This window comes from Vigna umbellata, chromosome 9, assembly GCF_029865625.1.
Source record: "Vigna umbellata cultivar VRB3 chromosome 9, Vumbellata_1.0, whole genome shotgun sequence".
Classification (NCBI taxonomy): domain Eukaryota; kingdom Viridiplantae; phylum Streptophyta; class Magnoliopsida; order Fabales; family Fabaceae; genus Vigna; species Vigna umbellata.
This window is the reverse complement of record NC_142173.1, coordinates 7,668,779-7,696,552: the sequence shown is the minus strand read 5'-3', so window position 1 is coordinate 7,696,552 and position 27,774 is coordinate 7,668,779. Positions and strand designations below refer to the sequence as shown.

The 27,774-nt window shown below is 36.7% G+C and overlaps 1 protein-coding gene across 1 annotated transcript; it reads right to left on the bottom strand.

The window, feature by feature from the left end:
- LOC124841472 (P-loop containing nucleoside triphosphate hydrolases superfamily protein) lies at positions 1-27,774 on the bottom strand. Its single transcript, XM_088099534.1, has 9 exons — positions 27,229-27,774; positions 26,259-26,473; positions 20,304-20,454; positions 19,006-19,197; positions 18,241-18,403; positions 17,929-18,164; positions 6,757-6,936; positions 6,552-6,674; positions 1-624 (listed from the first exon to the last, which is right to left on the bottom strand). Exons 1-9 carry the CDS (start codon positions 27,619-27,621, stop codon positions 322-324), a joined length of 1,956 nt encoding a protein of 651 aa, XP_087955660.1. The 5' UTR covers positions 27,622-27,774; the 3' UTR covers positions 1-321.

Genomic DNA, 27,774 nt, shown 5'->3' with positions numbered 1-27,774 from the left:
TGAACTTGAAGTGAGATCAGTAAATAAGTTGATAAAAATAATACACAATTTTGTACAAATGAAAGTACATAACTGTGATACTAGATGTGGTATGTTGTACATCTTATTGTTTTACACTTCATAAGGCACAAAAAAAATGTTTCTACATGTTTACAAATTACTTGGTTTATATCTAATCTTCATATTTCATTTCATTTCATGAATATACAATTGAGTTTTTGTATCTATCCACCTTCCATTTCAATATATCAATTTTCTTCCGTCAGGGTTGAGTGCATAAAAGGATGTACAAATGGCAATTGAAACACAACCCAAGGGAACCTACTCGGGTAGCAGGGGCAATCTATCCAGGGTGCTGAATGAGCCGTTCACTTGGCCATTGGAGGCAAGTTCATTTAATTCACTATCAAACTCAAAAGTTTCACTACTTTTTACATCATCAGTTTCATAATGGGATGGAAGTATGCGTAGATGTACACCTGACTCTCCACTGATTCTCCTTATTTCTAGTTGGTATTTACGAATAAGTTCCAGCTGCTGAGATATTATGTGGGATGATCTTGGTAGTAGATCCACAGGTTCTCCCTTCAGAATAACTGTATGCTCTATAGCCATTCGTGCCTCCTGAAATATTCAGAAAGAGATTGTGCCAACCATTATTGAGTAACTTTAACTGACATATATATATATATATATATATATTGAATTTCAGTTGCAAAATATGGCACACTGTTTCATACCAGCTCAAGAATACAGCAAACATTTTGACCATGGAATTTATCCATTTCTACTTCATTCACTTCATAATATCAGTAATCAATCATCAAATATTGAATTGACAGTAGATAGATTCAGGGTCTCTTTGGATAATGTTAGCACTCAAGTAAATAAAATATTAGAATTTTAACTAAAACCTAGCTCAATCCCATAAAATTGACTCATAAAGTAAGGGCTACCTAATCTAACTAACTTTTATCTTAGTCATGTATTTCTTGGTACTGTGCAACCATTTCACCACCCTAGAGGCTGCAATACAGGCAGCGCACAAAGAAACCACAACTAAGACGAGTTATAAGTGACTCTAAGACAACTTTCCAACACTTTCCTGTCCAAGGGCTTGGCCTGGAACATGGCAATGGAGATAAGCAGATAATAGATCTGAGATAAGCATTGATACCACAGAAATTGATGTTAAGAATTAACTCAACTCTGCCAAATCAGCTTAAAAAGTGAAATTTAACTAAACTTTATTTGTCATATCTAAACTTTCAAACAGAAAATAAAAAGGAAAATGAAATAAATTTATAATAAGCTGAAATTAATTATGCGTAAGTTGAAAATAAGCTTGTGCACAAGTAAAAAAGTAAGTTTTTGCTGAAGTCAAACAAGCTTTTAAGAAGTTAATCTAGAAATTTTCTATAGATTAGCTTATGCATATATTAATTTTAAATTATAAAGAAATTGATTTTATTTTTTCTTTTATTTTCTTCTAGTGTTTCTGGAGAAGTTTATTAGAACAACCCTCAGTAAGATTTTTCTCCTCACCTTGTCAATCAACAAAACTAAGCAAAGCACCACCACCATGCAGCAAGGTTAGTTCTACATTTACCATCACTCTAGCGCTCTCCTATGTAAAGAAGGTTGGCTCAAATCCCATAGTGGATAAAAAATATTATTTGCAATTGATACAGGTGTTTTTCTCAATCAAATGATTATGGGTCTCGTATAGATAACGAGGACTTTATGGAGAAAAATGTGAATTCTTTAGTATCCAACCACCCCATATCTCTACACAACTCTAACCAAATCCATACAACTATATAACTACGTATTTGTTATAACCTGTAACTAGAATTTAAAAGACCTTTAGATAGTATTGTTTTTAATTGAATAAGATATTGCACTAATTAATGCTTTCTGTTTTATTAAATTTAATAATAAAATAATATTTTTGTTTTACTAATTGCTAAAAGAAATGGCACATCAAATTATTCATTTAACTAAAATAATGATATTGGTACCATTGGATGTGGGCTTATAGATAAAAAAGTACCAGTACTATACGGGTCTTTTCTAAAACTGGGGTATGGTAAAGGAAACTCTGCTATCCTACTAAATCTTAGTCGTTGTCATCCAGTCATTCCTGCTCCTTCACCACAATTACATTAATTACGCTGCATCTGTTGTTTCAACCTCCGTCAATTTTCTTAATTCTGTTTCCAAATTAAAATCACCTAAATTGCAACTCAGGCCATGAAGGGCATCCTCATCATCATTTTAGGAATACATTTGACTGCTAATTTTAAACAATTAATACTTAATTTGGATATCCACAGCATTTCTTGTAAGAAACACCACAAATTTAGAAATGAAGCTACAAATAAACAAGCAAAGATACCACAGAAAAGCAATAATGAAAATATATTATGCTGAGACCAGAATCGAAACAGCTAAATGACTCTTTCTGAATTCATTTCCATATGTCTATCTTGTTACATTTATGAATCACAGATCAATAATTAAAGAACAATAAACCTTTATAAAATTGAACAGTTCCCAATTCTCTTTAGAACAAAAAACTGGAACGTACCTGAAGAATTGATCATTGGAAACAATTAATGAATCATGTTAAATTGGTCTCTGATCTTCTATGTGAAGCACCTTAGATTCCCTCTTGATTTTCTCTTCTGATAGGGATAAAGAGAAAGAAACGGGAATGATGTACGTGCTCACAGACGAGGACCATAACCCCTTTATGTAACCTTTGTCGGTTACTTTTCTTAAGTTCCAATATTTCAATTTGACCCCTCAACAAATTAAATTGTCGAATATGATCTCTACATAATAATCCTTTCATGACATATATGCCCTTAGCCACATTTAGTTAATCAGATCACTTTATAATTGGCTAATAAATTACAATGACCCTAACAAATTTAATGATTTGTCATATATATATATATATATATATGAAGGACCCAAAATTGCTAACAATCTCCCACTGGTCACAAATATATATATCTATATAAATCTTTACAAATATGTTAGATTTTATGAACTCAAAATTGTCATTATATACCTTAAGCATATCCAAAGATCGCATCCATTGATTATATCCGCATGTAGAACCAAAAAAGTTTTCATAGCATCAATTGCAATCAAACCTGACAATGATCACTAATCCTAACAGAACCAAATGACATAGATTCATCATGAAATGTGTAAGCATAAAAACTCCCTAGCATTGAAACATTAAATTTATAAATTTCATTTTGAGCATTGATTGAGACTGAACTCGTCTCCCTTAGCAACTGGAGAATCCCCTTATTTACTATTCTTCACGCTAAAACTTTTAAGTATGTCATCAACAACAAATTCTTCCTTTTGAGTATAGCTCTTTTGCCACAATATGAACTTTATATCTCTCCATATTACCATTACAATCCCTCTTGGTCTTAAATATTCACTTACTACCAATCGGCTTCATACCTTTTGGTAATGGGACAAGTTCCCAAACCTTATTGCCTTGCATAGATTTATAGTCCTCACGAAGAACAGGTTTCTAAGGATTTTGAGTTTGTTCTTATAGAGATTCTGAACTTTCTAGAGGTTCGAAACTTGCTTCATCATAAGCAATTGTTGTAAAACATGAAATTAAATGTAATCTATATTTCTTCCTTGAAACTTATTAAAACTTACTACTACATTTATAGAGGTGTGAATGTAGAAGTTAGGCACCTCCTAACCTAAGTTAGGCACCTCCTTTAAGACAAGTTAGGCACCTCCTAAGACATGTTAGGCACCTCTTAAGATAAATAAATATTACATTTCAATATTTTAACACTCCCCCTCAAGTTGAATCATACAAATTGTATAAACCAAGCTTGGAATAGACAAACTCCATCAGAGAGAATGTCAATAAACCAAATTGGACTCATAAACCAGTGTAGCCCAAGAGACTCTGAGAAACATATGGAGAATAATATTGGACAATAATGGACAAGAGTGAACTAGCACCATGAAACTTCAACTCGAACAACAATGGACAAGAGCGAACTAGCACCATGAAACTTCAACTCGAATGACTACAACAAAAGAGATTTCCATCAAAAGTGGATGACGGCCTGCAGCGGCAAACAACAACAAACTACAAGGACTAGATTGCCATCAACAGTGGCGAACAACAACAAAACTTCAGGAGCTGGATTTTATCAATAACAGATGGGAGGCCTACAAAGGCTAACAACAACAAACCTTCAAGGCCTTAACTTTCCTGAACAACAACAAACCTCTAGGGAGTTAACTACCCTAACAACAACAAACCTGCAGGCACAAAACAACCATCATTGATTGATGGGTCTTGTAGTGGTTGAAACTTTCTCCCTCTCACGACTGAACGACAAAAATAACTGCACGTCAAGGACAGAACGTGAAGGTGGAAGAACTGGCACTTCAAAAGACTTTCCCCAAGAGAAGCAGCTGATGGGGGCATGCAGTGGCTGGAAATATTCCCCCTTACGGCAAATGGTGGAAATGACAACTCGTGCGCTTCTCGAGGCACAATTAATCTTGACCAAAGAAAATGCGGCAGCTTATTAAGGCGACAACAATAAATTGTAGCGGCAACAACTGACTGTGATGGCGGCAACTGACTGCAACGACGACTGACTAAGCCGATGCCGACTGTGGCAGCAGTGACATCAAAGCACCTACCAACAAAACAGATTTGAGAAGGGACTGGTGAAATTGTTGACTGAGATCGGGAACATCACAAATGCAGAAATAGACTCCCCTTCATACCACAGGCCAACGGGGACATCACAGTTGCTTAACAAACAAAGTTGAACACACATCAGTGAAGGAGGCTAAGGTCATCAACGTGGAAGCTAGAGTGGACTAGCTATCACCATCAAACAGCTAGAACAAAGTAACAAAATAATCAAGAAACAATGCTGAAATTCTTTTTTCTTTTTTCTTTTCATTTCCTTTTATTTTTTAATAATTGTGGCACAAAAGAAAAGAGAAGAGGAAAGATTGTGGTGATGGCAGTAACCAAATACACCACTAAGAACCATGGTTGGATTACCATAAGGATGACAGATGGCATCAAAAGGCAAAGACAGGTTAGAGGTTCAAAGGTTCTCTGCTGAGCTACTCCCAAGAAGTGGGCTAAACTCAAGCCCAAGAAGAAAGTAACCAATAACAATCAAAGAAAGAAATGACGCAATGGTGTCGAGAAACAAATCTGAACATGAAACAGCGTCACAGAACAACTTCAATCTTGTTGGCATCAAGCCAGATCTGAATCAGAGAACAATGACCATCGTGATAGAGAAAGTCGTCTAGGCCAACACAAAGCTGTCGTGAGCCTCGTCGTTGAGATGGCGTCAATTGTGACCACAAACGTGACAGAAACGTGCCACCTAATGCAACCAATTTCGCAACCCCTGCAAATGCGCAAACTACCATTGCAGTATGCGAGTCACCATGATAAATGCGCCACTGCAATGAAAATGTGAAGGAAGAAGAAGGCGAACCAGACAAGAACCCATAATACGAGAAAGCATAGAAACTCTCTCGAAAACCATGGTTGAACGTTGAAGGAGATTATGCAAAGGTAGATTCCTAGTTCGAACAATAGAAAGGGACGAAAACAGATTGGGGATTTTTCCCTAGTTTGAAGTTTATGAAGGATTTAGGGTTCTTAATTTTGAATTTAGGTTCTTTAACATTAAGGTCTCCAGAATTGTGGGTTTTACTCATACTAATTAATTTGGGTTTTGTGATATTAAAGAACATTAATTAGGGTTTCTATTATCTTAATCCAAACCACATCATTCATTAAAATAATGAATCAATAAAGGATTTCAAATGCAACGATAATCAATTAAATGAAAAACCCCAAATTTCATACACAAAATTTCTCATAAAATTGGAGTTCAAGCCAATTAATCATAAACTAAGATGCTCTGATACAAATGGTTAGATTTATGAATCACGGATCAATAACTAATGAGCAATAAACCCTTAAAAAATAGAGCAATTCCTAATTCCCTTTAGAACAGAAAGCGGAAGCGCATCGGAAGGATTGACCATTGGAAATAATTAAAAAACCACGTTAAATTGGTTTCTGATCTTCCCTTTGTAGAGCACCTTACAGGGATGAAGAGAAAGAAACAAGAATGATGTACGTGCTCCCAGATGGGGATCATGACCCCCTTATGTAACCTCTGTAGGCTACTTTTCTTAAGTTTCATATTTCAATTTGGCCCCTCAACAAATTAAAATATTGAATATGATCTCTACACAATAATTATTTCATGACATATATGCCCTTAGCCGCATTTACTTAATTAGATCGCTTTATAATTGGTTAATAAAATACAATGGCCCTAACACATTTAATGACTTGTTATATATGTATATGAATGACCCAAAATTGCTAACATATATATGTCTTTCACAACTTGTGATTTTTACCATGAATTGATAGCTTCAAATAAAAAGAAAAGGGAAAAGGAAAGATGTTAAAACTACAACATTTAAATTACCTCCAAAGCATCAATCATCTCTAATGATTTTATCTTGTCCGGTACTTCAAAATCCTTTATACCATCTTCATAATCACTTAATAATGCCCGTATAGCTTTTGTTACATGCTCCAGAGAACTTGTCTAGACGGAAAAAATAATACTCTTTTAGAAAAAGTGTATGACAACAGAGTATAGTTGTAAAAGAAATGTTAGAAATCATTACCTTTGTTACATAAATGGGAATATCATGAGATTTAGCAGCAGCCTGGATCCCTGGATTCTTTTTAAGCTTTGATTGTAAGGCAAGTAAAGCATTTGCTTCACTAATATTATCAGTCAATTGAATGGCCGCATCATTGATTTTCAATTGCTTAATCCCTTGATTAACAGTTGCGTCTAAAATCTAGAATTACTGACCAGTCTGTAAGTTAAACAGATGATAAAATATAAAAACAAAAAGAGTTTATATTATTCATTACTCTGCTAGACCAACAACGCCATGAACTCCATACTCCCTACGTTTGTAGGAGTTACTCTTGACTTACAATAAAGAGGGTTTATCTGATTGTCAACTTCCAATCAGAAGTGAAAGGCACCAGAATACACTAAATGGGAGAAAGAAATTTAAAGATGTAGAGAAATTCAAGCTCAAATTTTATTCAGATAAAAAAAACTGCAAGCCTGTTAGAGTAGTTAGTTTTAGAGTCAATTAACTAACTATAAATAATGTTTGTTGGGGCTGATAGGATGGTTATCAATTCAGTTGTAAAATTCTCTTTGTATCTCATTATCTATCAACAAAGATTGTTACTTTGGATTCAGGAGAAAACATTTTTTACCAGCTACAATAGGATGTTGTAATTAATTACAAGTGTGTTGTTGGGAGATTTTAGAGATCTTTGTGTAATCATTATTCTAAGGTTAGAGTTTTGTATATGTAGAGGCTGATTTATTGTTTTTAGTGAATCAATTCATTAAAATCTTTTCTCAGTTTTAATCTTTTTCAAGTTGATATCAAAGTCTTCGATCTTGAGAGCTCTACTTTCGCATTTCTTCGTAGTTGTCTTAGTTGTGGTTCTTACTTTTATGGTTTTTTGAAGTGCACCAATTTTCTTTTATTATTAGGATTGTCTGAAATGCACCCAACAACCACCATCTTTGTTACCACCTTTTCCACTGCCATTACGGTTGCTGAACTTCCAACCAGATTGGCGATCACACCAAGGGATTCATTGTACTCCGATTTGTTGGTTGTTAGAGTCATGCTACCATCTGCATAGCCATGAAGTTGCACATGCATCTTCTTTCTCTGAGTGGGATTCACCGAACGCGTTTTTGCCTCCACATGCTTCATTGGAGTCGTCTGGAGGTGGCCATTCCATATCTACCCATGTTTTTCCCTTTCAATTTGGGTTGCGTTTCTCTCCTTCCACAAAAGCATTGTTCACGGTACTGTTTTCTTTTTCTATGAACTGTTCTTTTAAAACTATGGTATCCCTTGTTTTTTAGCAATAACAACTCCAATAAGCAATGTTGATCTTCCACATTTGGCTCATGATAATAATCATCTTAATGGTTGGAATTGTCTCTAGAGAACTTAATTTATTAGATGGAAAATGAAAGGCACATGTAGACTCAACCATATTAAAGGAGATGTCATATCTCGGTATAATCCTAATTTCCAAATTGGGGACAATGATGACTCAAATTATTACATAATTATGTGTATGCTAACAACAAAGTAGAAATTATATGTTGTACTCTAGTGCCAGTGAAATTTGAGAAGACTACAAATATTTATCCATCAACATACACCATGAGATTCTTTAATTGAATAATTCCAGTGACGTCATTCCAGTAATAAAAATATCATCAACATACATACACCATGAGATAAACAAATTTGCCAGGAGAAGATTGACCATAAAACACTGAATGATCCGCCTCACATCGTTTTAGTCCAAAATTTTTCACAACCCGACTAAATTTACCAAACCAAGCTCGAGGTGATTGCTTCAAGCCATAGAGGGAATGTTGTAATTTACAAACTAACCCAGACTCCCCCTAAGCAACAACCCCAGGAGGTTTCTCCATGTATATCTCCTCTCCTACTCTAGATCACCATGAAGATAGGCATTTTTAATGTCCAACTAGTAAAGTTGCCACTGACGAATGACAGCCATAGCAAGCAAAATACGAACCATACTGGTTTTAGCCACAGGAGAAAAAGTATGATAATAGTCAAGACAATAAACTTGAGTATATCCCTTAGCTACTAGACGAGAGGGATAAGGTCCCAAGTACCATTGTGTTCAAGTGCTTGCATTTCATCAACCATGGCTTGTCGCCATCCAGGATGATCAAGTGCCTTATGAATATTATTAAGAACCTTAAGGTCTTGTTCACTTGAATGGATTTGGGGGAGAGCAATTGAGGGGATTTGAGAGGATTTGAAGATAAATTTTTTTGTTGTTTATTTGAGTGAATTTGAAGGTAAATGTAAGTGGATTTTGAAGTAAATTTTTTTAATCTGTCACGTCAATAAAATCTTACACTAATTTTAAGAAACTTTACTTCCAAATCCACTCTCATTTACCTCCAACTTCACTCAAATAAACAACAACAAAATTTATCTTCAAATCCTCTCAAATCCCTTCAATTACTCTCTCCCATCCATTCAAGTGAACAAGGATAAGGAGGAAACAAAAGAGAAATAGGGAGGAGAAAAACGATGATAACTCAAAAAATTATAACCAGGATATGGACTACGAGTAGAGCGAATACCTTTCCAAAGGCCAATGGGAAAATTATCATCGGAGTCAAGAGAAGGCAAGGAGGATCTAAGTCTCAAGGATCTTCAGTGTTCTGAGTTTTAGATTGTCTCCGACAATGATATGTGAGAAGAGGTGGAGGAACAATGTTATTCACATTTTGAGTTTGAGGTACAGAAGCAGGAATAACTAAGGAATCAAATGATGGTAGAGGAAACATTTGTTGAGCAAATGAACGGTCCTCCATGGAGGACAAGAAAAAAGGTGTATCTTTAAAGAATGTGACATCAACAAACATATAATATCTCTTGGTGAAGGGAGAATAACATTTATAGTCTTTTTGAAGACGAGAGTATCCCAAGAAAACACACTTAATAGCTTTTGTAGAGAGTTTATCAAGACCTGGAGAAACATTATGGACAAAACACGTACACCCAAATACACGTGGGGAGACATGGTATAGAGTGTTGTTTGGGAAAATGATAGAGTGAGGAATTTTATTCTCAAGAGAGGAAGAAGGCATCCTATTGATTAGTGTTGAAATATATTTTATTGTATAATTGGACTTTTAGTTTTGGGCTTTTAGGTGCTGGTCCATTTTTTCTTATATAGGACATTTTTGTGTAATAGAAACTTCAACACACAGTAATAATATTTTTACGATTAGATTTTCTCTCTCAAACTTTCACATGGTATCCAGAGTAGGTTAGGGTTTGCCGTTCGCCACTGCTCACTGCCCGCCTCCGCATCCGCCGTCGTTCACCGTCGCTTCCGCCGCCGTCGCCATCGCAGCCTTTTCTCCGGCGAAGTTAAGGGTTCGGTGCGCCTCGACGAGCGCGACCCATCCCTGGTGGTCGCCGCCTCATCCTTCTCTCGACGCGCCGTCACGCGTCGTTTCTTTCTGACCTTTCTCGGGCGCGTGGGCTTCACGTGCCGCCTCTCCCGTGTCGGATCTTCACCGCGCCACTGCCAGTCGTTTCGCCTCCATCTCCTGAGTGTATTGTGGTCTCTGATTTGTTGTTCCGTTGAGGGTTGCTCCGTTTAGGGTTTCTTCCCACAATCTTTTTTTCCCCTCTTTTCTTGTTTGGCTTTATAATGGCTGGTCTTGGAACACCGTCTCTCTCTGCTACTCCAACCATTACTTCTGCAAAACTCAATTGGAAAAACTATCTATCTTGGTCTTCTTCCGTGGAGTTATGGTTTCTTGGTCAAGGATACCATGATCATCTTGAACAAGATGTTTCCACCGTTCCTAAAGAAGAGAAATCTCAATGGCAGAAGCTTGATTTTCAACTATGTGTTGTCCTATGGCAATCTGTTGAACAAGAAGTCTTAGAAATCTTGAGACCTTACAAAACGTGCTCCTCCTTTTGGAGAAAAGCTCAGGATATCTTTGCTAACGATGTGCAACGTCTCTTTGATGCAACTCAAAGAGTGACTTCCCTCAAACAAAACAATCATGATATGGTTACTTACATAGGAACGGCCCGTGCTACTGTAGAAGAATTGAACAATTTCTTTGTGGCTGATTCTTTAGAAGGCCTAAACAAGAAGCTTGATAAGTTTTACATGGTCTTAATTTTAAGAGGTCTACATTCAGATTTTGATCATGTTCGTGATCAAATGTTAGTTGGTGATCAAGTTCCATCAATGGACAGCTTAGTTACTCGACTTCTTCGGGTACCTTCATTAGTTAAAGACGAAAGTTCAATTGGTGGTATTGAAACATCAGCTATGGTAGCACCACAAGGAAGAGGAGGAGGCAGAGGCAACCGAGGAGGATATCCAGACAAAGTCGCTCATGTTTCGAAATCTTATGATCTCGAACCCAAAATTTCAAATGAAGTATACCAAGAATTTTTGAAGTATAAGTCTGGAAAATCTTCTAATCCTGACCAATCCTCTTCCATGTCCAATGTGTCAACTGCCTGTATATCTCAATCTATGGAAGGTCACAATCCATGGATCCTTGACTCAGGTGCCTCAGACCATATCTCTGGTACTATTTCTTCATTTTCTTCCATGTCCTCTCAGAAAATCCCTCATTTCATTACTGTTGCCAATGGATCCAAAGTTGCATCTCAGGGAATTGGCAGAGTTTCCTTATCTCCTTCACTAAATTTAAATTCTGTTTTGTATATTCCTCATTGTCCTTACAATTTAATCTCCTTGAGCCAATTGACTTGTTCCTTAAATTGTTCTGTAACCTTTACTGCTAATTCCTTTGTTATACAGGAACATGGTACGGGTCGCCTGATTGGAGAAGGACATGAGTCTCGAGGACTTTATTTTTTGAAACATCGCACTTCAGTTTCCTGTTTTACCACTTCATCCCCAAAACTTTTGCATGATCGGTTGGGCCATCCAAGTTGAAGATGATGGTTCCAAGTCTCAAGAACATTCAAGTCTTAGATTGTGAGTCGTGTCAATTAGGAAAACATGTTAGATCTCATCATCCTAAAAAGTCTGAGACACTATGTAATTCTCCTTTCTCAACTATTCACTCTGATATTTGGGGACCAAGTCGTGTTACTTCTTTTGGTTTTAATTATTTTGTAACCTTCATTGATGAATTCTCTCGATGTACTTGGGTTTATTTAATGAAAGAGAGATCTGAACTTTTGTCCATATTTATGTCCTTTATTAATGAAATTAAGAACCAATTTGGGATGACAATTAAAATCCTTCGTAGTGATAATGCTAAGGAATATTTTTCTTCAGCGTTTTCTTCATTCTTATCTTCCCAAGGAATTTTACATCAGTCAACATGTCCTCACACTCCACAACAAAATGGTATTGCAGAGAGGAAGAATACACATCTCATTGAAACTGCACGCTCCTTGATGTTGAATACTAATATTCCTGTGCATCACTGGGGCGATGCAGTCCTCACTGCCTGTTTTCTAATCAATAGGATGCTTTCTTCCTCTCTTGAGAATAAAATTCCTCATTCTGTCATTTCTCCAAATGACACTCTATATCATATCTCCCCACGTGTATTTGGGTGTACATGTTTTGTCCATAATGTTTCTCCAGGTCTTGATAAGCTATCCGCAAAGGCTATTAAGTGTGTCTTCTTGGGATATTCTCGTCTTCAGAAAGGGTATAAATGTTATTCTCCCTCCACCAAAAGATATTATATGTCTGCTGATGTCACATTCTTTGAGGATACACCGTTTTTCTCGTCCTCTGTGGAGGATCGTTCATCTGTTCAACAAATGTTTCCTCTACCATCGTGTGATCCCTTGGTTATTCCTGCTTCTATACCTCAAACTCAAAATGTGAATGACATTGTTCCTCCACCTCTTCTCACATATCAGCGTCGGAGACAATCTCAAGCTCAGAACAATGAAGATCCTCTAGACTCATCTCCTCCTCCATCAGCTCACCAGACCATGGATCCTTCATCCTCCTCGTCTTCTACTGACTCAGATGATAATTTGCCCATTGCCCTTCGGAAAGGTATTCGTTCTACTCGTAATCCATATCTTGTTTATAATTTTTTGAGTTATCATCGTTTGTCTTCTACCTATTTCTCTTTTGTTTCCTCCTTATCCTCCCTTAATACTCCTAATAATATTTATGAGGCACTTGATCATCCTGGATGGCGTCAAGCCATGGTTGATGAAATGCAGGCCCTTGACCACAATGGTACTTGGGACCTTGTTCCTCTTCCTCCTGGTAAGAAGCCTGTTGGCTGCCGATGGGTTTATGCTATTAAGGTTGGTCCTACTGGTGAAATTGATCGTCTAAAAGCTCGTTTAGTAGCTAAGGGATATACTCAAGTTTATGGCATTGATTATTGTGATACCTTTTCTCCTGTGGCTAAAACCAGTACAGTTCGTATTTTACTTGCTATGGCTGCCATTCGTCATTGGCCACTTTACCAGTTGGACATTAAAAATGCCTTTCTTCATGGTGATCTGGAAGAGGAGATATACATGGAGCAACGTCCTGGGTTTGTTGCTGAGGGGGAGTCTGGGTTAGTTTGTAAATTACACCGTTCCCTCTATGGCTTGAAACAATCACCTCGTGCTTGGTTTGGTAAATTTAGTCGGGTTGTGCAAAATTTTGGATTGAAACGATGTGAGGCGGATCATTCAGTGTTTTATGGTCATTTTTCTCCTGACAAATGTGTTTATCTCATGGTGTATGTTGATGATATTGTTATTACAGGGAATGACAACACTAAAATTACTCAATTAAAGAATCATTTGTTCAACCACTTTCAAACTAAAGATCTGGGTCGTCTAAAATACTTCCTTGGTATTGAAGTGGCAGAGTCAAAAGAAGGTGTCATCATTTCACAAAGGAAATATGCTCTTGATATTTTAGAGGAAACAGGCTTGACAAATTGCAAGCCTATTGATAGTCCTATGGACTCAAATCAAAAGCTAATGAGAGATCAAGGTGAACCTTTCTCAGATCCAGAGAGATATAGAAGGCTGGTTGGAAAACTAATATATCTTACAATAATAAGACCTGATCTTTCTTATCCAGTGGGAGTTGTGAGTCAATTTATGCAGAATCCACATGTTGACCATTGGAATGCAGTGATTCGAATTCTCAAATACATAAAACGAAATCCAGGATAGGGATTGTTGTATGAGGACAAGGGAAGCACTCAAATTGAAGGATATTGTGATGCAGATTGGGCTGGTTCTCCAATTGATCGAAGATCTACTACAACATATTGTGTTCTACTTGGAGGGAACCTTATATCTTGGAAAAGTAAGAAACAAAGTGTTGTTGCTAGATCTAGTGCTGAAGCTGAATACCGATCTATGGCTTTGACTACATGCGAACTTGTGTGGATCAAGCAACTTCTCCAAGAGTTGAAATTTTGTGGAAATGAGTCGTTGAAACTGTACTGTGACAACCAAGCAGCCCTTCATATTGCCTCCAATCCAGTGTTTCATGGAGAACAAAACATATAGAAATTGATTGTCATTTTATTAAAGAGAAGTTGTTGACTAAGGAACTTGTTACTGAGTTTGTCAATTCTAATGAACAACTCGAAGACATTATGACCAAATCTCTAAGGGGGCCTAGGATTCAATTTATATGTTCCAAGCTTGGTGCATATGATCTATACGCTCCAGCTTGAGGGGGAGTGTTGAAATATATTGTATTATATAATTGGACTTTTAGTTTTGGGCTTTTAGGTGCTGGTCCATTATTCCTTATATAGGACATTTTTGTGTAATAGAAACTTCAACACACAGTAATAATATTTTTACGATTAGATTTTCTCTCTCAAACTTTCACAATTAGAAAACAGGTAGTGAGAACTGCATCGCCCCAGTGATGCACAGGATAATTTGTATTCAACATCAGGGAGCGTGTAGTTTCAATGAAATGTCTATTCTTTCTCTCTGCAATACCATTTTTGTCGTGGAGTGTGAGGACATGTTGACGAATGTAAAATTCCTTGGAAAGATAAGAATGAAGAAAACCCTGCAGAAAAATATTCCTTAGCATTATCACTGCGGAGGATTTTAATTGTCTTCCCAAATCAGTTCTTAATTTCATTAAAAAGGGACATAAATATGGACAAAAGTTCATATCTCTCTTGTATTAAATAAACCCAAGTACATCGAGAGAATTCATCAATGAAGATTACCAATTAGTTAAAACCAAACAAAGTAACATGACTTGGTTTCCAAATATCACAGTGAATAGTTGAGAAAGGAAAATTACATCGCGTCTCAGACCTTTTAGGATAAGAAGATCTAACATGTTTTCTTTACTGATAAGACTCACAATCTAAGACTTGAAGGTTCTTGAGACTCGGAATTATCATCTTCAACTTGGACAAACTTGGATGACCCAAACGATCATGCAAAAGTATTGGGATGAAGTTGTGAAACAGAAAACTAAAGAGCTATGTTTTAAGAAATAAAGTCCTCGAGACTCATGTCCTTCTCCTAAAGGTTACAAAACAATTTAAGGAACAAGTCAATTGACTCAAGGAGATTAAATTGTAAGGACAATGAGGAATATACAAAATAAAATTTAAATTTAGTGAAGGAGATAAAGAAGCTCTGCCAATTCCCTGAGATGCCACTTTAGATCCATTGGCAACAGTAATGAAATGAGGGATTTTCGGAGAGGACACAGAATAAAATGAAGGAATGTTACCAAAGATATGGGCACTTGAGTCAAGGATCCATGGACTGTGACCTTCTACAGATTCAGATATTTAGGCAGTTGAGACATTGACATGGAAGAGGATTGGCCAAGATTAGAAGATTTTCTAGACTTGTACCTCAAAAATTCTTGGTACTCTTCATTTGAAATTTTGGATTCTAGATCATTTGATTTAGAAACATGAGCAACTTTGTTTGGATATGCATGTAAGGCATAACATTTCTCTCGAGTATGGCCTATTTTCTTACAGTATGTGCATTGACGACGCATACTACGACCACCACATCTTCCTCGATTGCTTCTGTCTCCACCTCTTCCTTTTGATGCTACCATAGTTGATGTTTCAATACCATCAATTGAATTTTCGTCTTTAACTGATGAAGGTACCTCAAGAAGTTGGGTAACTAGGTTGTCCATTGATGGGACTTGATCACCAGCTAACATTTGATCACAAACATGATCAAAATTTGAGTGTAGACTTCTTAAAATTAAGACCATGTAAAACTTATCAAGCTTCTTGTTAATGCTTTTAAAGAATTAGCCACAAAGAAATTCTTCAATTCCTTTACAGGAGCACGAGCCTTTCCTATGTGAGTGACCATATCATGATTGGCTTGTTTGAAGGACGTCACTCTTTGAGTTGCATCAAAGAGACGTTCCACATCATTAGAATAGATATCTTGTGCTCTTTTCCAAAAGAAGGAGCACGTTTTGTAAGGTCTCAAAATTTCTAAGACCTCTTGTTCGACAGATTGCCATAGGACAGCACATAATTGAAAATCAAGCTTCTACCATTGAGATTTCTCTTCATCGAGTATAGCGGAAATATCTTGTTCAAGATGATCATGGTATCCTTGACAAAGAAACAATAACTCCACGGAAGAAGACCAAGATAGATAGTTTCTCCAATTGAGTTTTGCAGATGTAATGGTAGGGGTAGCAAATAGAGAAGGTGTTCTAACACCAGAAGCCATTCTAAGGCCAAACAGGAGAGGGAAATCTGATTTTGATGGTAGAAACCCTATATCGGAGCTACTGTCAACGAAACAGCAAAACAACAACCACAACACACTCAGGAGACTGAGGCGAAACAATCGACAATGGCATGATAATGTTCCAGCACTAGAAAGGCGGCGCGTGAAGCCCACGCGCCTGAGGATGGCCGAAAAGAAGCAGTGTGTGATGATGCGTCAGGAGGAGAATGAAGCGACGACCACCAGGGATGGGTTGCGCTCATTGAGGCACACCTAACCCTTGATTCGCCGAAGCAAAAGAACTGCGGCAGCGGTGGTGGTGGTGACGAACAACAGTGGCGGTCAACGAGGATACCAACTTAAAGAGTTGGGAGAGAAACTGAAATTTTATTGTTTTTGTTCACTTAACCCTAAAACACCATATTTTCCTCTTTATAAGGGATAATAGTTCAACATACAAAGGAAAAACATAAGGCTTCTAAAAATCCCACTAGAAAATACATTATATTTCAACAGAAACTTATGGGCAAGCTCATTTACTTAGAATACACTAGATCTGACATATCTTATATTGTGAGTATAGTTAGTGCATGCATTATTCAATTGAGACATTTACAGGCTGTGAATATAATCCTTCAATGTTTGAAGACAAATCCAAGAAGGGGATTGTTGTTCAAGAGGAATGAAAAGTTAAAAATGGAAGTGTAAACTGTGCAGATTATGCAGGGTCTACTATAGATAGGATATCCACCTCAAGATATTCCATGTTCTAGGGTGGAAATCTGTTGACTTGGAAATGTAGAAAAACTAAATATTGTTGTAAGATCTTATGCAGAGGCTAAATTCCAAGCTATGCACATGGAGTGAGCGAATTGCAATGGCTCGGAGAATTATTATGAATAAAGTGACAAATGAAGAGTCTGACTCTTTATTCTGATAATAAATCAACTACTAAGATTGTTCACAATCAAGTTCAGAATGTTGAGACTAGGCACATAGAGATAGACCAACACTTTATTAAAGAAAAACTAGATGGTGGCCTTATCATTGCTTTATGTCTCATTGGGGCTTTAATTAAAATAGTTGTTCACAAAAAGTCTTCCTATTGAATGATCATCCATTCGATAGCTTGACGAGGAGTGTTAATTCAAGAGAAAATATCTTTTGTAAGCTACAATAGGATATTGACATATTGTAATTAATTACAAGGGTACTATTGGAAGATTCTAAAAATCTCTTTGGAATCATTACTTTAGGGTTAGAGTTCTCTATATATAGAGACTAATGTACTTTTTCGTTGAATCAATTCAATAAAATCTTTTCTCTCATACAGTTTAATCCTTTTCATGTATTACTGTATCAAAACATATAATAGCATCAAGAGAATTAAGAAGCACACAACAAGTAAGCAAATAAAACAAGAGTAAACTTTCGGTTAATATCAACGTTTACTCCATGTATTTGTGGTAGGGTTTTGGCTATTGGATAAGAACGTCTTACCCCATAACAAAACAGGCCAAGTGGCGATTTATGGTCCCAGGAATCTTCTACCAAGTCAGCATGCAACTTCAAAAGTGATTCATTTTGGCTGGTTTGATCATCAGCTCCCTTCGTAACTTCTTCAAACATAATTTCACAATTTTTTTGAAGAGAACTGTCACTAATAGGTCCATCGTCTAAAATCTCTTCCTGCTCTTGAGACTTCATTTTCCGTATTTCTACATTTGGAAAACGACCTACACCAACAAATCAAAGAGCAAAAAGTCATGTGCCAATCCACTACAACAGTTTAGTGTTAGAGTGGCAGCTTACCAGAAAGAATAGCATCTACAGTTGCTTCAAGGCTACGATGAATACGCAATTCTGTCTTTGAAATAATCTCCACTCCACAACTAAATGTAGATGGGCCTTTCCTCTCCAATACAGTCTTCTGAACACCCCTGCGACTGGCCTCTTCATCCCCGAGTGTCACGCTCTAAAAAATGATAATATAGCTTAAGTAACCAAAAAGAATAAATATGCCCATAATATAGATGCTCCTGGTGATTGTAAATTCAATTATTAAAACATGAAGCAGAGAAAAAACATTTACATATTTTTTTTACAATGCTACATCACACTTTCTGAACTAGTGCAGTAAGTTTGTAACTGCTAAGAGACATAATATAAAAGTACACCATGTGTCTTTCACCTAACGACCTAAAGCTCTGGGACAATTGGATGACAATTGGCATCTTCGTTTTTCCGAGCCATCAGAAGCAATATATTCCAGACTCAATTATGTTACAATGTAATTCCTATCACACTCACATTGATACTGATGTAGACAGCCAACAACTCTGGGTTTAAGTCACACCGTCAACACCATGTCACTTTCATTCTTGTGCCACTAATCCATTTCAGATTACAAAACACATTACAGATCACACATTGGCAGAAGTTAAAATACCAAGTGTGTTTAAGCTTTAAAAAAATTATTGTCTTGACAACTCATTTCAAAATAGGAGCTAAATCTAATTCAATTAAGAAATACAAGAAATCAACTAGTCATCCTGCTTAAGATGTAGGTATACTCACCTGTATCCCTCCAACAAGCATCTCTAAGGAAGGATTCATTATAAGATTCTCAATTGTGATTCCATGAGCAGTGGCAACAAGCTGAATCCCACGTTGTGCAATTGTGCTTGCAGCCATTGCTTCAAGTTTTGTACCAATCTCATCAATTACAATAACTTGTGGCATATGATTTTCAACTGCTTCTATCAATACCTGAATAATTACGTACAATAACCAAAGAAATGTGGTCAATTTATAACTATGAAAAATCCCTTTCAGAACCAAAAAGAACCTCCTTTTAGGATCTAATGGATACAAGAAGGAAAGTAAAATGCAAGGAATGGAATGAACAGCACCCAACCAAGAACTATTTCTTCAAACAAATCATTCTCTACTTGTTTGCTTCCCACAAACAGCATACACTTTGTGATAGGCCCTGGTTAGTTTACAAAAGGAGAGAAAGAATTAAAGAACCTAACTGTCTTAACAGCTAGGGGGGGAGCGGGAAAGAATTGTATAAATAACCTCTGTTTAGCAGAGAAAGGGGTTTTTTTTTGGCAGTTATTGTACAGACAGGTTCTTTGAACCTTGTGAGGGAGGTTATGCTCCCAGACTATTCATTGTACAGGCTATCTCTTGAGAAATAACAGAATTCTTCCATTCATCTTTACATTCTGTGTGTGTGTGAGAGTGTTTTGGCTAGGTTTCATGCATAGAAACCTAACACTTTGCTCTATATTTCACAGCATGAAAAGCATATTGAATTTTTGTAACTTGTGAAAAATTATTCAAGTACAAAGCAAATTGGAATAATTACTTTCAAAGAATGAATTTTAAGCCTAAAAGAAATATCTTTCGTTGGTGCAAAGATATGCAAATTTCTAATGACAGCACGTAATTGAGTTCCATAGTTCCTTATAAAATTATTGACTAAATATATAACAATATGGTGAAAATAAAATTGTTTCAAGCACCACCTGAACCGAAAGCATCCTTGTTTCAAAAAGGAGAGGGTGGGCTATTCACATTTCATTAGATGATTAGAGGCAAATTGAAAGCTAAGCTGAGGTGAATTTAAGAATTCCCCAAGGAAAAAAGAGAAATATCTCCTATGTTAATCTTACAATTTGGAAGTAGCAACAAAATTTCAGAGTCGTTCAACCTGACTGATTCACTGTATTATAAAGAATGTACACAGAAAAAGGTAAGAATAAGTTCCAACCGCTTTCAGAAGCATTATCAGTCACCACCAATAATATAGTTACACTTTCAACATACAGAAACAAGAGATTCTGCTCCAGCAATTACACCTAAAATACCTTATGTTGCGCATCAGAGTTGGGAACTTGCATTCGTCGAGCATTGCCTATTCCAGCATGAGGTATATCACCATCACCCCCGATTTCGTTGGAGGTGTCCACAATCATCACCCGTTTCTTGTAATCATTTGCCAGCATCCTAGCAATTTCCCTAAAATGTAGAATAAAGTCATGTTTAGTTCCCATGGGTAAACGAGTATAATAGTGATAAGGGGAAAATGCGTTTAGTCCGTGTAGTTTTGATCATACTTGGTTTCAGTCTAGATACTTTTAAATTAATAAATTAGTCTTCAAACTTTAGAAACAGATGTGAATTTAATCTCTTCTCTAACTTTGCGGAATAAAAAAACTAATACTAAATGTTAAAGTTAAGCACATATAAAAACTAGTTTCAAATATTTTCAAAAGTTGGAGATTGGGTTTACTAAGTTTAAAGTGAAGGTACTAAAATAAAGTTTGACAAAAGGTATAAGGACTTAAAACAATGACAATTCATGCTAATGTTCATCGCAAACCTTCCGAGATCAAAATAGGTGATTGGGTATATCTAAAAACATTTGGCCACATAGACAGTGTTCTATGTCCAATAAGCTATATCCCAAACTTTCAGCACATTACTATGGAACATTTTTGGTTCTTAAGCAAGCTGGAGAGGTGAATTTCAAATTACAATTATCACAACAAGCTCGAATTCATCTTGTGTTCTAAGCATCTCAACTTAAGGCCATTAGGGCCATTAGTGGATGTGGTTCTTCCTCTAGAATTGCAAGGCACTCCAAAAGTGTTCATCCTGACCTCCATTCAAGGAAAACATACGAAAGGATGTTGCATCAATACAACAAGTGTTAGTGCAATTGAAGGGGAAAAACTTCTGAGGAATTTACAGGGGAATATTTATCTACTATTCAAAATCAATTTCTCGATTTTAACCTTTAGAACAAGGTTAATTCTGAGGAGCAGTATTGATTGACAGAGACAGATACAACATGTTGACAATATGGCAGGATTGTTGACTTGTCATAGGAGGAGGTTTAAAAACAATAACTAAGAATACATTTGTAAGGTAGTTTCTACATGTTAGTGTTTGCGAAATACCCACTTTTATAAAAAGTTTATGGTGAAAGGGGGTAGTTTTTCAGACAATTTGTTTTGTAAATGGATTAAACCAATGGGAAAGAGAGTGCTCCTTTGTAGATTTTATTGTATGATTTGTGAAATTAAAGAAGCTCAGATTTACTTTTCTTTGTTTTCTCTAAAATTAGTGTGATTCCTAACCCCAACGAAGGCTGCATTTTAGGGTTGACATATCAATTAAGGCTCTGTTTTAGGATTTACACAACAATGAAAAGAAGGTTGTATAAAAAATTACACGATCAAAGGCTCCCAAGGAGCAGGAGCTGCCCAAGGATCAGGAGCTTTGTGATACCATCTCAAATTTAAAAGAAATGAATTTCTCTCTTATACAGTCTGATTACATACATATGATATATATATACAGATATTAATTGGATAAAATTGGAAATAAGTACTAGCCATTCTAGGAAACAAATTCCTAAGAAATTAAACCAATATATAGAATTAAAAACAATAGGAAACAAATCTAAAACATCCTAAAATATCTCAATGGTATACATCATAGAACCAAGAAGTTGACATGTCGACAAACATCCATATAAGATTGTTCCTTCACCATCTTAGAGTGCCGATCACTTAGCTCGTACTGTTAAGCCAAAGATATGGAAATAGGTTTCAAGTTGGACATGCCAAACTTGTCAAGAAATTTTTCAGATACGTCTCTTGACTTGCATATAGATGCTTCTGATCATGTCATCAAATGATCTCAATCCTTACATTCAGCTCAGTCTTAACCTTATGAATCTCAAACTTACTATTGCTAACTATAACAATACCATCATCAGCAATACTATGAAACAATCATCTATTAGAAACTAAAAGTAAACACATCCTATTTACCCACTCAGAGTCAATGCTTTCAATGAATTCATCAAACCTCTTGTTCCATTGCCTAGAGGATTGCTTCATGCTATACAAATATTTGTTTAGCTTACAAACAAAGTCCACCTTGTCTTCAACCACAAATCCATTTGTTGCTTCATGTATATGATCTCTTTTAAGTTTCCATGCAGAAAAGCCCTCTTAAACATCCATATGTTCCTGCTCAAAGTTAATCATCTAACGGATTAGTGTTTCAGCATTAAAGAGAATACATCATGATAATCAATTTATTCATTCCAGATGCAGCCTCTAGTCACTAATCTTATCTTTATCTCTTCTTATCAGTTCTTGGAATTTCATCCTTGCATTTGCAAATGCATTTACAACCGACCAATCTAGAAACCCCAAGTCTATGAACTAGGGTCCAAATATTGTTTAAACCAACCGAAGTCATCTCTTTCATGGTGTCTAACCATTAAGTCTTCTCCTCATTTGTTAGAGTAGATGATAGCAACTACTTAGGGGAATTCAATAAGCTTTGCATATCCATACCATTAAGGATCTCTAATTGTTCTCCTCATTCTACCATTGGAAATACAACAACTATGATCAACTCTTACATCTTTATCAACTAACTTTTCTTCAACATGATTGTTGAATTTATCATCCTTTAGCAAGTCAGACACTACTAGTTGCCACCTCAATGTTTGCCTTTGCACTAACACAGCTACTCTCAACAATCAATCTTTGCTCAATGGATACAAAATACCCACGCTTTAGCACCTGGCACAACAGCCCCGGGTGCAGCAACAAGTACCAGTTTGACTTGGGGAGGTGAAAATTTAGTAGCAGGAAGTAAATTTGCTTTGTTACATATAGTGAAAACTATGTATGGGATTAATCTCTCTTATGTTAAATATACACATAGGGTTTTCTATTTATAATAGAAGAAATATGGGTTAAGACCAAAATACAAATTAGAAATAATAACAAACTAACTAAAGATAAAAGATAAAGATTAAATAAACATAATATATCTAACACTCCCCCTCAAGCATGTGCATACAAATCGTATGTGTCAACCTTGTTACTAATATAATCAATAGACTTAGCGAAAGTATCTGTTTCTGCACTCAAGTGACACCAAATTGTTAATGATTTGCGAAGACGACATAAAAGACGAAATACCAACCCAAAAGACACCCCCTGAGCAACAAATCTGGGAGGTTGCTTCATGTAAATCTCTTCTTGCAAATCGTCGTAGAGGAATGCATTGTTGACATCCAATGGATAAAGAAGTCATTGTTGAAGAGTCACCACGACTATAAATAAACTAACAAGAGCTATCTTTGCCATGGGAGAAAAAGCATATATGAACGGGTCACACGCAATGGTGACAAAACAAAGGTCAAAAGAGACAACAGCAAAAGAAGCCATTAATGAACAGGAGAGAGAAACCTTAAAATTCCAAGATTCTCCAATCAAGACACCTGAAAAAGGAAAAAGAGCAACATCAATGCTCTGAATAGTTGCTTGAGAGAAGACGAGTGGTGCAACCATGCATGATGAACCTGAAAGAGGAAAAAAATGCCATCGACACTCTAAATCGTTGTCTAAGAGGAGACGAGACGTGCCACCATGCACGACGGACAAAAGGATCAGATCCACAACTTCAAAAGGCACTGAAAGCTCGTAAGAGCTCCAAGGAAGGCGTTGTTGACGACACGGTGGTCACCTAACCGAGACAATAAAAATTCTATGATCGTCGCTCGAAACTGAAACTTCGGTAATGGTAGCGGTAGACGACAACAATAAAAAACAACAGTAGACGACAATGCCACCGACAGCGGTAGATGGCACCACTGGCGACAGCGACGAGTGTAGTGGCAGAGGCAGCAAATTTTTTCTTTTAAAAGAACCTTAGGCTCTAGATATCATGTTAAGAAGTGGACTTTAAGCTTAACTCAACCCCATAAAACCGACTTATAAGGTGAGGTTTGCATCCACTTATATATTATAAATTGGCCTTGTCTCTAGTCGATGTGAGACATCAGCCCCCTCACGTTGAGGTATATACATCTCGAGTGTGAAGCAAGACATTAATGGGTGGTCTGATAGTGGCCCGATAGTGGGTGGAACAATATCCCTAGGATAGGCTCTAACATAACTGAGGTTTACACTCACTTATATATCATAAATTAACCTTAATATTTATGATACATTAATGGGAGGTCCGATAGTCGATGTGAGACTTCCAACACACCCTCTCACATTGAGGTATATACATCTCTAGCGTGAAGCTAGACATTAATGGGAGGTCCGATAGCGGATGGAACAATATTGCTATGATAGCGTTGTTGTCTACCGCTATCACTACCGAAGTTCTAGTTTCGACTGGCGATCACACAGTTTCATCGTCCCGGACAGGCAACCAACGTGCCATCAGACACCTTCATCAGAGCTCTTATGCGCTCTTAGGGCCTTTTGAAGTTGTGGATTTGCTTCCTTTTCCATCATGTATGGTGGCATGTCTCATCTCCACTCAAACAACTATTCAGAGCATAAAGGTTGCTCTTTTTCCTTTTTCAGGTGCCTTGATTGGAGAATCTTGGATTTTTAAGGTTTCTCTCTCGTGTTCATCCATGGCTTCTTCTGTTGTTGTCTCTTCTTCCCTTCTATCACCATTACGTTTGACCCATCTATATATGTTTTTTCTCTCGTGGCAAAGATGACTTTTATTAGTTTATTTATAGCTGTGGTGGCTCTTCAACAATGACCTCTTTATCTACTGGATGACGATAATGCATTCCCTAACAACGATTTGTAAGAAGTGATTTATGTGGAGCAACCTCTTAGATTTGTTGCTCAGGGGGAAGTCTTTCAGGTTGGTATTTCATCTTCTATGTCGTGTTCGCAAATCATTAACAATTTGGTCAATTTAGTGTCATTCGAGTGCAGAAACAAATATTTTCGCTAAGTCTATTGATTATATTAGTAGCAAGCTTGGTACATACGATTTGTGTGCAGAAGTTTGAGGGGAAGTATTATTAGATATATTATGTTTATCTTACTTTTTATCTTTAGCTAGTTTGTTATTATTTCTTATTTGTATTTTGGGCTTAGCTCATATTTATTCTATTGTAAATAAAATACTTTATGTGTATATTCAACACAAGAGAGATTAACCTCATACATTGTTTTTACTATATTCAACATGAACTAAAGATAAGATAAACATAATATATCTAACAATACTCATGCATTTACAATTCATGTAATAATATTGATACTCGTAAAGGGTGTGAAATTTCATCATGTTCAATGAAAAATAAAGAAACAGCTACCACTCAAACACCACAAAGACAAGAACAAAAATAAAGGATCAAGAAGAAAACAAATCAAACACAAAAGAGTTCAATGTGGTTTGATTATAGCATTAACAAAGTTTACCACTCAAACATTACTAAATCAAGAACAACGAAAGTTCACTCACACTCAACAACTCATCTCCAAGCTTTTACATAAGGTGCCTATTTATACAACACAATAACAACTAACTTCTCATAAATCAGATTGTGTATCATCCAACAAAATTTGTGGCACATGAAACATGTGCGTCATGCTCAGCCCAAGATGCAAAAATACATTGGACACTCTACATAACAGTAGACGTAGCTAGGGCACAAAATGCTCTTCCATTAGACAAGTCTTCAATAGGAGCTTCATTAGATGACATGCCTTTTCCTAGTAGGTGAGAAGCTACTGCTAGACAAACCTTTCTCAATTGGATGAGATGCTCGGTAACCTTACACACTAAGGCAATAAGATTTTATTGGACCAATTTTTAACAAAATGAGTTATAAGAAAATGATACAACCCTATCTAACAACATTCATATGACAATCAAGAATAAGAAGAAGCATAATAAATGCACAATTCTACACTTTAGTGAGGAAACTATTTCATGCATTTTTATCATATTAAGAAAATGTCACTAACCTAATAATTGTAGTTTTGCCTACTCCTGGAGGTCCAATCAACAACAAAGAAGCCCCATCCTTAATCAAATCTTGCAACAACATAGCACTCCCTGAAATTGCCCTGCCAGCTCGACAAGTTAGACCAATAATTGTGCCCTTGCGATTTCTGATAGCACTAATTCGATGCAATGTTCTGCTGATTCCTGCTCGATTATCAATAGCAAAGTCACCAACCTGCGAGATATCCCTCTCATGAATTGACAATTATAAATAATTATATCTTTCAATGATCAATTTAAGGGTTATGGTTCTGGCCCAATCCAAAAATCCCATCTCTTTCACATTCCACATTTGTGCTTCTAAGCAATAATGGATTATTACATTTTTATACATTGAGCACTGTCACCACAGCTTGAACTTACAGATTTTCCATCAAATTCATACATCCTAACTACTCCAAAGGGAACATAAGAGGATTATAACCTCAGTCTACGATTAACTAAATGTTGAGCTATAGTTGCACAAGCGCAAGCACTTGCCCATGAACATTTTGTTCATCTTCTTTTCTTCAAGAACATGACAATGCCACTATCTCGTTCTGAGTCAACTTGTGAAGAAAAATATATTTTCTAAGTAGTCAAGTATTACTCACATAGACATTTTATTGCACAATTATTATAGACTTTTAACTAAGTACTTAAAAGAGAAGATATTAAAAAGAGTTGAAAGAGATCACATAAATCAAATTTCTCAGATACACAAGCTAATTCTCAGATACACGAGTTCAAATAAAAATTAAGAGTAGTTATATAAGTGTACTGTTACAAATACACAAGCTAATTTTAGCTTAGTGAAAAACTAGCTTCAAATTTTGTCATATGTTTTTTTTCCTGAAAATATTTATGGTTAAGTTCATCCAAACAAATACATTTATAAGAGAAAGAGTATAGGGATAAGGTTAATTAATGGCCTATTTATTGTTGCAATACCTGAGCAGTGGCGTGTTCGATATCCTGAACCGTGATAGGATACTCCGATATCACGAAATCCCCGGAGGGAAACCTCGCGAGCGGTTTCCGGCCCAAATCCATCACAACCTCAATAAGCTGCGGCAGCTCCGCGTGGTCACTCACGCGACGCCGCATCTCCTCCGGAAGCAGAGAGAGCAGCCGCCCCAGCTCCACGTCCGGCTCATCCTCCGGGAAAACCGAACCGGACAAGACTGGGAAACTGGCGCGCAGACCGGGGCCGATTCGGGGCCGAGGGACAGAGGGAACGACGGGCGGGTAGAATGGCTTGGGCGAAATCGGGCTGGGAAGGGGCGGTTGCTGGGAAAGGTGTTGGCAGCATCGAAGCTGAAACGGAAGAGTGAACCCTAGCATCGGTTTTGGCGGGAACCGTGGATTGGTGTTGTGTTGTGGTGGCGATTTCTGAGAGAAAGTGTTATGTAATTTCCGTTTTTCGATGAGGCAATATTTTTTCCCGGGTTTGTGGAGCAGAGGTGGAGGATTTCAATTGCCAGCGGAACGCAACGT